Source organism: Mercenaria mercenaria, chromosome 9 (assembly GCF_021730395.1).
Source record: "Mercenaria mercenaria strain notata chromosome 9, MADL_Memer_1, whole genome shotgun sequence".
NCBI lineage: Eukaryota > Metazoa > Mollusca > Bivalvia > Venerida > Veneridae > Mercenaria > Mercenaria mercenaria.
In genome coordinates this window covers 45,381,267-45,393,415 of record NC_069369.1, presented here as the reverse complement: position 1 = coordinate 45,393,415, position 12,149 = coordinate 45,381,267, and the positions used below count along the sequence as shown (strand labels likewise).

Below are 12,149 nucleotides of genomic sequence, written 5' to 3'. Positions count from 1 at the left end.
TACTAAACATCCCATTTGTAACAATTATTGATGCTTATAGTTCAAAGCAAGGTATGAAAACCAGCAATCGGAGCACAAAAACTGTAATAACTTTTGTTATTTTTCAACCAATTTTAATGTTTTTTGTTTCAGCATCGAGTTTCTTTTTCTTTACAGTTTGAGCGTACTTTTTTATTAGCGGTGAGCTGAATTTCAGTTTTCAAAGAACCAATGAAAAAATTGTCCAAATGGGGCTTAACTTGTTCTAATTATTTCTGAAATTCTACAAAAATACTTACGTATTTTACCCACTCTTTGTCGTTCAACTATGATTTAGGTCTGTGCACCGACTGTACACATAAAGTTTTCGTCTAATCTAAAAAGAATTATTTTCTTTTTCCTTTTAATATACACTGAATGCATGTGCATCCATCTGAAAATATAATATATCAAGATATTTAACTATCGATAACTTCATTGCTTCTTTTTCCACACAAAACTTGGGAAACGGTATCGTTTTAAGGGAAGTTTCATGTTTTTTACGGGTTTCTTTTTGTGTGTGTGGTGTTTTATTTGCCGTTCCTTTTCTTCGGAAAGCCAAAACAGTGATTTTTCGCCATTTTTTTTTTCGGGAGTTGGGGGAGGGGCGAAATTCAACTCATCGATTATCAAAATAGTACGCCCAAACTGTAAAGAAAAACAACAACAAAACTTGATGCTGAAACAAAAACATCAAAACTGGTTGAAAAATGACAAAAGTTATGACAGTTTTTGTGCTCCAATGCTGGTTTTCATACCTTGCTTTGAACTAAGCATCAATAATTGTTACAAATGAGAATGTTTGGTAATTGAATAATGTTTTTAGCAGAAAATAATCCAAATTCGATACAAAATGATGTGACTTTCTCAACTGGGAGGCACCTGGTCCCATCCCCTAAAAGAGCAAGAAAAAATATTGCAAACTTCTTAAAATAGCTATTAATATTACAAAGTTCGGATTGAGAAGATTTATCTTACACAATAACTGGAGGAACAACATTGTTATTAATATTTTATACTTCAATACATGTTAGAAGGTCGAAATTATACGTACTACTGACTACAATAGTATTCAAGATGACTGCGCCTCTCATGATGTCTGCGGCACCATCGAGATGCCTGCGGCACTGGACTGAAAAGTCGGCAGAACGAGGGGATATGCCTTTTCCTGACATGTAGTTTATCTCAATCAATCAGATGTCATGTCTATTTATAATATACTACAGAAATACATCATTTCTTTTTCAGCTGGAGGTGAAATGACTCGGAATATTCACTGCTTTTGTAACTTTTGTAATTAAAAAACACGCGCAAAGTAACAATATTACATATTTCTTCACTAACTGGGCATGGATTTATCGGCAAGACACAACTACATCCCGCTGCATTCCCCGATTTCTAAAAAGTTTTTACTGTAAAAAGACAATAACCAAAAACCTTCAATTCTACTCACCTTGCTCGTTATTTTTGTAAACATCCTGCGCAATGCCTGCGCCGTCGGAAGCGCAATGCCTTCATTTCAGTGCGGCACATTTTGTGCCACAGGCAACGTTTCATACCCGTGAATAGGCTTTGAAAGCGGACAGCATTGATCCTGACCAGACTGCGCAGATGCGCAGGCTGGTTTTGATCCATGCTTGTCGTAAACGCATTATGTTGGTTTTCTCGTGGCACGGCTCATATATATTATAATCAGTTTTTGTACAAAAGTCAGTTTGCACATGTTAAAGTAAACAAAAATTTAACAATGACTATATAACTGTTACAATGAGGAAGCACAATATCATATTATATGTAATGTCAAGGGTAATGCAGACATGTAACATATTAATTGATATGTCAATGTCAAATACAACTTAGATGTAATTTCAAATATCAATATGAAAAGGTCACATACGACACAAATGTATAGAAACAAATGTAGCCATCAATTTGCAATTGTTAAATATAACACATAAAAGAAATATTCCTACATAGATTTAATTGATATTAACAATGTGTTTATGTTGGCATTGTCAAAAAGTCTGCCATTTTTTGTTTTCTTTTTAATGTCAGTAAGCAACCGGCAACTATATTTTTAATTTTTACAAGTTTTGAATTTTGTTATTAAGTTGAAGGATGAATACGTAATCTAGATTCAGAGAAGATACATAATGTGTTCAGAAAAAAAAACATACTGTTTCTTATGTTTTGTTTGTTGTTTTTTCTTGTGGCAATTATTGTATGCTTATCTCTGAAACATTTGGAATACATTAACTTCATTAGTTAAAAATACAGTTTTCTTTTCATAAAACATAAGTAGAGCATCTAATTTTGATAGAAAAAAACACATATTTATATATCACCAGTGATGTAATAACATAAATGCATACATTATGCTACATTGCCATGATACATGTACAAAAGCATATCTCAGTTTGAAGATATAATCATGATGTAAAACGTTTTGAGTTCACTAGAAGAGACTTAAGTACAATTATTGTTGTTGTTTATTCACCTGCACAATCTTGTGACCCATAATTGAGTCAATGTTGCACGATCACAATTACGGACAGGAAACAAGATGCATGCAAAATACTTCCTTACGGACATGCAACATAGTTCATATTTTTTTTTTCCCGAAACATGCATCGTCAGCTTTAATTATAAGACATATGTACGTACGTATAGCAAAATAATGAATACATGAATACCAACACTTAAACACATGAACGTTTTAAAATTAAAAATTTTCAGGAGAGCAGAACTGAGATAAAATGTTTAACTGTTGTCACCAGTTTCAGTGTAACATCTGCAGTTCCCATCACTTTATCATGTGCTTAACTTCGTCGTTTCTGATTGGATAATTGAATAGTTATCAAACAGAAGGAAGAAGTACCGCAAGACAAAACTCAAGTGTATAGGCATACAGACACTAAATAGAAAAATGGCGCGAAAAAAAATGGTAGTCGCATAATGGCGGATACAAATGGTCCTCTGTTTTTTTGCTCTGTAGAGCTATTTTCCTTATTTTCTTTGCAATTTTTTTGCTAAAATCACATGACAGATCTATGCTTGACATGTAGGTAGCATTTTCATAATGAAATAACAACATTACAAAATTTTTCATGGAAACGTAGATCATACACCACCAGTATAATTTAGGGTCTCATTTTTTAGCTGATTTTGCAGTTTGTGTGTTTGACTGAAATTATTTTTCTTGCATCAAACATGACCCCCACTTTTCTTTTGATTTTTAGTTAGTATTGACAATATTCTTCAAGAAAATGTAGGTTACAGAAATTTAAAATGGGTCCTGATGTGTGCTGCGGTCATTGGAATTAGGTCAATTTTATATAGAATAAAGAACAACAACTATTTAGTGTGTTATAACCTATACGTCAAGCGGAGCGAAGTACCCGTATGCTATCGCGTGTTTCGTTTGGAAATCTTAACTGGTATCCAAAAAGATATAATCTTGAACACATTGAAGTAACTTCGATTAAGGCAAAATTGAACACAGTAGAACTGGCATTTAAACCTGTGGTAGCAATCAACAGAAGATATCATCTGGTTGTTCATTTCAAGGGAACATTGATTTGATCACAGCCGAACATTTAAGAAATAATTTATAGCAAAACAGTGCTTTATTACTATTTATATACGGTGGGCGGTTATACCGTGGGCGTATTAATTTCACGAGGGCACAGCCACTAGAGTGTATAAAAAAGTGATAAAGCACCGTTTTCCTATAAATTATTTCGATTCTTATATATTGTATATTTATATCAAATACATGTATGATGGCACTGTTCCTTTGCGCAAGCATGGCGCCAACAGTGGGTTTTTGTTCATACACGCCAAGACCGGAAACGGTAATGCGTCTTGCGGCAGCGTTCAGTTCGGGCAAAAATTACTGCGAATTATTCAGCTAAGCGAATAGCTAACTAAATATGTGAAACATTGTGTGATGGGACATTTCTTAAAATAATGTTAAGTAAAATATTTCATAAAATTTGAAAGCGCTATTTCTTGATGCGTATATTGCGCTAAATATCACTATGACTTGACGTCAACATACGTCAACATAATATCGTTGTGATGATTAAAACATTGTTAGTCATATTAGAATTGCTAGTAATTGTTTATAGACGTTAGTAACTGTATACAGTTTACTTTGTGAGTTCGCTCAACATCTCCGAAATACCAAGTCTAAGTGATGGTAAAACTCTAGACTCGTTCACTTTATAATGAGACCTAACTGGCTGAACTCCTCTGGGCACATCATTTAATTTTCGTAACGTTCCAGATTTAGGTAGACTTCCTTTCCTTTTGTCAAACTCATGATCTCTGCAATAAAAAAGTAACACTGGTAATTGTGCAATATATTGCGATGTAACGCAAAATTTATATAATATAAGGAACTGAACAAATAACATTATACACTGTTGCGTTTGACGCTTTTTTTTTTTGTTTCATTTAGTAACAATTAAAGTGAACCACGCCACGAGAAAACCGACACCATGGCTTTGCGACCAGCATGGATAAGACCAGCCTGTGCGTCTGCGCAGTGTGGGAAGGACCCATGCTGATCGCTTACGGTTTTTCTAACTGCAATAGTCTTTAAAAGCGAACAGCATGGATCTTGGCCAGACTGCGCCGATGCTTTGGCTGATCTGGATCCATGCTGGTCGCAAAGCCACTATGCTGGTTTTCTCAAGGCACGGCTCAAATATATTTCGCAAGTAAACGGCATTTTAATGTTTCGTCCTGCAGCAATTCTTAACATACGTCTTCTATATTTTTGAACTTTAGGTTGCCAACATCGTTGTGCTACAGAATAGGCTAAAACCCGCCCGTTTTGCTTATTAGGGAGATCGCAGATCTACTAGTCGCAGAGTATGAGTTAGGTCCCTGGGGCGGGCGTCTTTTCTCTGTGACGATTTGATAAAAGACATTGTGTCTACAATCATTCGTCCTTCACCGCTGATACATATGGAAAAGTTGTCAGTTATTTGCGGAGAACAAGTTTGCACTGGTACTGAATCCAGGAATACTGGTTAGGTTAAGCATTAAGTTAAATCTGCGCGTTTGATAAACCGGAAGCAATGGCGTAATATCATTTATCCGGAAATCGTAGAATAAAGCATGGATTCGGTGTACGGATATGAAAGTAATTTTATGAATAAATGGAAATCTGTGAGTATTAAATATAATATTTAAACATCTGACACGTTTCATACTTCCGAAAACGAGCTCTTAATCTAGATCTAGAAATGTGCGGTTTGCTTTAATTATTAAAAAAATTATTTCAACACATAATAGGCCATAATAAAAATTATGTTTATTTACGACTGTGAGAAGTTTCATTAATATATACTTCGTAGAACACCTTCTATTCCCAGAATGGTTATAAAAGGGGTTTCCATAGACTTCCAATATGAAAAATATGTTTGATGTCTAAATATTCAGATCAGTCTAGCAAAAAAAAAAAGTGAATCACACGACCCTACGTTTTTATTTGCTTTTTTTTTCTGAGTATATCCTGAAGTTTCGACACTAACACTTACTTAACGGTTATTTCTGATATACGTCTTAGCGTGGTTTGTTCACCTACTGAAGAATCAGGTTCTGGATGGAGAAAAAGTCATATGCCCCTTGGATTTGGATCTGAACTTTAAGAATTTTGGAGTTGAAATAGTACACCTCTTTTTTAAACTTTGCACATCCTGTACCTCTTCATTGTGTCTTTTATTGCACTTGCCTGGTTTTCGCTTTGTAACTTTAAGGATCTTTTTATATCTTGGCATGATGTATGCAGGACTTCAACCTAAAATATCAAAAAGGATATTAAAAGTATTTTTCAAATTATTATGTAATAATATCGTTTTATTGATTTACAACGAAATTGATAAAATAAGAGCATTCAGTTGTTTGTCGCGCAGTACTCCCTACCAGGTTTCACTGAAACATGGCATGTTTTTTTTATCAAAACATTTATATTAAAATATTAAAGGGCCGTATGACGATGTAAAATTTTAAAACCTAAACAGGAAGAAAAATGTACCACGAGTTACGCAATAAACATTTTCCGTGAATTGGACACTATTTTCCAGAAAAAGTTTGCGTCCGAAATTGCTTGAAGTGCAAGTGTGCAACAAAAAAGAGCTTGAACAAGATTTATTTGGGTATAGCACTACCCCTGAAAACATGCAGAACCAAACTTTTATAGAGTTCTTCACAATGAGTTGTTTTGTCACGTTTAAGGGTCCCAAAACAGGCTAGTTTGATCATTAGAATGAAAAAATAGGCAAGAAACGACGCATTTCAAATATCAAAACATTGACATGACCATTTTATAACTTCAATAACTTCGAGAATTCAATGTCTACGACGCTGAAACACAAAACCGAGTGTGACGTAGACATGGAACTAGTGCATGCACATACCCGTAGAGTTCAGAATACCATAGAAACACACTTACCTGATAAAAAAGCAAGCGAACACGCGAAGATGTCAGTAAATATCCGCCATTTTGTAAGTTTGCGACCATTTCGCTCGCTTGAACCAAGTGTGCAACCACTTCACGTCCTGCCCCTTGTAGAACAGCCGTATGAATATTCAAGGTTAAAAATGGTTAGATATTTGCTCATAAATAATTAAATTAAAGGTCTTGTATAATACCAGTATAGAATACAAATACTGATTACCAAGTTTATTTGAAATTAAGTACTGATATCACAATGTACATGTCCAATTGTAAACAATTTTTGGGAAACCTCTAGAAATATTTATTACTGGTTGACATGTTGAGTTTCTCCTGCACTGATGGTAATTTTCCCGATGAATAAGCTTGTTTTAGCTTCTGATAAGTTTGTGTATTTGAATTCTAAACAAGTCAATGCTCTCTATGTTTACCTATTAATCGCCAGAGTTTTATTGGTTGTCAGAGTCAGCTGATCAACTTAATAATCCAAAGATGCTTGAAAATATCCGAATTCATTGTGAAATTGTCTATAATATGTGCATGATAAATTTGTGAGCACTAGTTATATGGTAAAAGTGTCAGAGCAAACACAGTGTCCCAGTAGTAAAAAGCTATAAAATTTGTCCCCCCCTCCCCTACCCCCAATCTGTGCAGAAGTGAATAAATCAACACACATGCTAAAAAGTCAGTATATAAATGGTAGATGTTCTTTGAAACGTTACAAATCCAGATATGTTACTTCTCCATATTTATCCACTTGTTTTGCATAAAACTCACTCACCACAATACCGCATGTATGACTGGCTTATGACCAATATGTGTATGACTGGCTCTCGTGTTAATTGATTGCTCGTTATTTCCTTATTTTGCAGATCCAAATACAAAGAAGTTTATGTCAGGTAGTCTAGATCGTGTTTTTGGATTTCCACAGTTTGTGAGATTTAGTTGGTCTACAGCTGATAAAATCATACAAAAAAATGGAGTCACGTTTAAATGGTATTTATCATATTAATAGTCTATACTTTGTTTAATCTGATGCCCAACTGTAAAGATACTTTATAAAGATCATTTTGTTTAGGCAGTATGTGGGAAATCTAGTTTGTAATCCACCTGACAAGAGAGGTTCACTGTGAGTATTTAGGAGGTTGGGGTATGTAAAGTAAAACATCTAGGTAACTGTATACTAGAGGCTATTTTCTATATGCCAGGTGTGTAAGACCAAGAAAAAAAAGAGTTGTTTCTGCTAATCCTTATGACCCTGATTATTTTTATGCTTCCCAAAGGGCGAGCAAATAATTGCCGCTTTGTCTGTCCTTCCAACTGTCCGTCCGTCAGTCTGTCCGTCACACTTGTCCGGAGTATAACTTGAAAAGTATTAATGGCATTTGATTGAGTTTAGATATTTCACATGTAGCATTGCCTAGTGGACCTCTACAAAATTGCTTAAATCATGACCCTAGGGGTCAAAATTGGCCCTGCTGCCGGGGTCACTTGATTTTACATAGGAAAATCTTAAAAAATCTTTTTCTCAAAAACCAGAAGCCCTAGAGCTTAGATATTTGACTTGTAGCATTGCCTAGTGGACCTCTACTAATGTTGTTCAAATCATGACCCCGAGGTCAAAATTGACCCCGCCCTAGGGGTCACTTGATTTTACATATGAAAATCTTTAAAAAATTTCTAAAAAATAAACCAGAAGGCCTAGAGCTTAGATATTTCACATGTAGCATTGCCTAGTGGACCTCTACAAAATTTGTTCAAATCATGACCCCCGGGGTCAAAATTGACCCTGCCCCACGGGTCACTTGATTTTACATATGAAAATCTTCAAAAAATTTCTAAAAATAAACCAGAAGGCCTAGATCTTAGATATTTGACCTGTAGCATTGCCTAGTAGACTTCTAAAAATTTGTTCAAATCATGACTGCCGGGGTCAAATTGGCTCCGCCCCATAGGGTTACTTGATTGTACATAGAAAAATCTTCAAAATTTTCTAAAAAAAAAACCCCAGAAGGCCTAGAGCTTAGATATTTGACATGTAGCGTTGCGTAGTGGACCTCTACAAAATTTGTTCAAATCTTGACCCCCCCAGGGTCAAATTGACCCAGCCCCAGGGTTACTTGATTGTGCATAGGGAAATCTTCATAAATTTGCTAAAAATAAACCAGAAGGCCTAGATCTTAAAGCTTTAGCTAAAGAAATTTGTTCAAGCAAGCAACTCTACTCAGGTGAGCGATATAGGGCCATCATGGCCCTCTTGTTTCTTTACAAATGTTTTATTTTTTTAAAAGAGGGCAACTTTTGGAGAGTATTTTAAATATGTAATTGCATAGGACTGAACTGTACAGCATGTATTGGACAGGTAGATAGTTGGATAAGATGTTGTTTATTTACTAAATATTTCTCTGTGGTTTTGTGATATACTGCTAAACCAATTTCTCATGATGAATCATCACCAAACTTGGGCTGTAGCATTCTTGTAGGGTCTTAATCAAATGGTTGAGCTTTACAGATTTTAAGGGCCAACAGAGCTGAATATAGAAAAATCTTTTAAACAACTTCTTTCATGAATATGTTATTGGAACATTCAGTCTGTAGCATCCTTGGTACAGACTTGTCTCAGTTTTGTTTAAATGGTTCTGCCTGACCACGTTTTAGGGACATCAAAGCTACAAACAGAAAATGCTCATAAATCACTTGATAGATTGTCACGAAACTCCCCCAGGTTTGTTTCAGTTATTTTGTATTTTTGGGCTGTCGCAGCAAAAAATAGAAAAAATCTTTGATAGCTTACAGTGAACTTCTGAAAGAATGTTCACCAAAGTTGATCAGAAACAAGGTCAAATGGTCAAGGTCTTCCTCTGGTGAGTTGCTTTATGCCTTATGTAAATGTTTACTTGAATCTGTTTAAAATGTTTACTAGAATCTGTTTGTTTGCAGGGAAGATGATGAAGAAGAAGAGAACAAGAATGTGCAATCACTTATCAAGTTCATGGGTAAAAAAGAGGAGTGTACAAACAGACATAGATTCTATAAAGAAAGATGCCTCAGTAATGTGACTAACCTTTAAGGCATTACAAATGTGAAATGATTCCAAAACCTTGGCATCCATTAGGAAATAGTGATCGTAAAATGACGCCAAAACTTTTTCATGTCATTTGGTTCCATGCGCTAGATAAATTTTTATTGTTGAAACCAGAAGACATATTTGTACTACCTTTTCTGCAGGACTTAACAAATAAAAAAAATTCTATTTCTTTACAAATACTTTTTTTCAGTTGCATGATGATACTTGAGCTTTTGTGACTGCTCAATGTCCGTCACGCTTCGTCCGTCCGTCAACATTTTCTTAAAAAATCTAGAAAAACACTGGGCAGAATTAAACCAAACTTCACAGGAATGATCCTTGGGTGCCCCCCTTTCAAAATTATTCAAAGAATTGAATTCCATGCAGAACTCTGGTTGCCATGGCAACCGAAAGGGAAAACTTTAAAAGTCTTGTCCAAAACGTCAATGCATAGAGCCTTGATATTTGGCATGTGACATCATCTTATGGTCCTCTATCAAGATTGTTTAAATTTTGCCCCTTGGGTGAAAAGAGGCCCTGCCCCGGGGGTCACAAGTTTTACATAGACTTATATAGGAAAAAACTTTAAAACTCTTCTTGTCTAAAACCACAAGACCTAGGCCTTTGATATTTTGTATGTGACATTGCCTTGTGGTCCTCTACCAAAATTGTTAAAATGATGCCCCTTGGGTGAAAAGAGGCCCTGCCCCGGGGGTCTCAAGTTTTACATGGACTTACATAGGAACAAGAGCTGTCACTAATGGTGACAGATTCCCCTGCAGCGCCTTGACCTTTGACCTGGTGACCTTGACCTTTGACCCGGTGACCCCAAAGTCAATAGGGGTCGTGTACTCAATAAGTACTATCAGCATGTGAAGTTTGAAGGTCCTTGGTGCAGTGGTTCACAAGTAAAGTGCCTTCATGCAAAAAGTTAACATTGGCCCCTGTGACCTTGACCTTTGACCGGGTGGCCCTGAAGTCAGTAGGGGTCGTGTACTCAAATAAGTACTATCAGCATGTGAAGTTTGAAGGTCCTGGGTGCAGTGGTTCACGAGTAAAGTGCCTTCATGCAAAAAGTTAACATTGGCCCCTGTGACCTTGACCTTTGACTTGGTGACCCCAAAGTCAGTAGGGGTCGTGTACTCAATAAGTACTGTCAGCATGTGAAGTTTGAAAGTCCTGGGTGCAGTGGTTCGCGAGTAAAGTGCCTTCATGCAAAAAGTTAATGTGAAGAATGAATGAATGAATGAACTAAGGAATGGATGGACAGTTGAAGACTAATATGCCTCCCTTCGGGGGCATAAAAAACATGAAAAATCTTCTTGTCTGAAACTGCAAGGCCTTTGCATTTGGTATTTGGTATTTTGCATTGTCTTGTTGTCCTCTACCAAAATCGTTCAAATTATGCCCCTGTGGTGAAAAGAGGCCCAGCCCCAGTGGGTATCGAGTTTTACGTAGACTTGTATAGGAAATAATCTTTAAAAATCTTCTTGCCTGAAACTGCAAGGCCTAGGCTTTTGATATTTGGTATTTTGCCTTTCCTAGTGTTTCTCTACCAAAATTGTTCAAATTATGTCCCTGGGGTGAAAAGAGGCCCTGCCCTGTGGGTACCAAGTTTTACATAAGACATATAAGAAAAAAATTAAAGATCTCCTTGTCTGAAAATTCAAGGCCTAGGACTTTGATATTTGGTATGTAGCATTGCCTACAAGATTGTTCAAATTATTCCCCTGGGGTGAAAAGATGCCCCGCCCTGGGAGTCACTTGTTATATAGGAAAAAATACTTAAAAAATGATCAGATCATATTTCCTAGACTGTTCAATTATAAGTACCTGATGACCTCAAGCGATTAGGGATGACTTGACTGTGACCTTGACCTACTTTCTTGTTTTTAGCTCACCTGTCATGTATTGACAACTTGGTGAGCTTTTGTGATCGCCCTTCGTCCGTCCATCCACAATTTCTTGTGAACACGATAGAGACATTTTGCAAGCAATTTTGATCAGACTTGTACAAAACTTGTATCGTCATAATATCTCGTTTCCTTTCGAAAGCTGGCCAGATCCTATCATGGGTTCTTGCCCCTTAAAGGGCCAGAATTTGCTGTTGTGCGTGCGTCAACAGTTCCTTGTCTGCACGATAGTCGTTTCATTTATGATTTTATTTTAACCAAACTTGCACACAACTTGAATCACCATAAAATCTTGGTTCCTTTCTTGAACTGGCCAGATCCCATTATGGGTTCTAGAGTTATGGCCCCTGAAAGGGCCAAAATTAGCTATTTTGACCTTGTCTGCACAATAGCAGCTTTATTTATGATTTGATTTTTACCAAACTTGCACACAACTTGTATCACCATAAGATCTTGGTTCCTTTCTTGAACTGGCCAGATTCCTTTATGGGTTCCAGAGTTACGGCCCCTGAAAGTATACATTAGTGATGATGTTTGGATAGTTTTATGTGTATATTGCTCTGCATTTGTTGCATTGCAGTGCTCTTGTTTTTTAGCTCACCTGTCGCGTAGTGACAGGGTGAGCTTTTGTGATCGCCCTTCGTCCGTCCACAATTTCTTGTCTGCATGATAGTGGTTTCATTTA

General features: G+C 36.3%; 1 protein-coding gene across 2 annotated transcripts in view; it reads left to right on the top strand.

Moving 5' to 3' along the window:
* The window catches only part of LOC123547011 (ribonuclease H2 subunit A-like), a 77,349-nt gene extending 67,600 nt beyond the window's left edge, over positions 1 to 9,749 (top strand). The window contains exons 7-8 of one of the 2 annotated variants that reach the window (XM_045333744.2): positions 7,357 to 7,480; positions 9,425 to 9,749. In XM_045333744.2, the coding sequence (XP_045189679.2) occupies positions 7,357 to 7,480; positions 9,425 to 9,554 (254 nt within the window). In that variant the 3' untranslated portion in view covers positions 9,555 to 9,749. The remainder of the gene's footprint in view (positions 1 to 7,356; positions 7,481 to 9,424) is intronic. The other variant, XM_045333745.2, reaches the window with a different exon arrangement.
* The last annotated feature ends 2,400 nt before the right edge of the window (positions 9,750 to 12,149 follow it).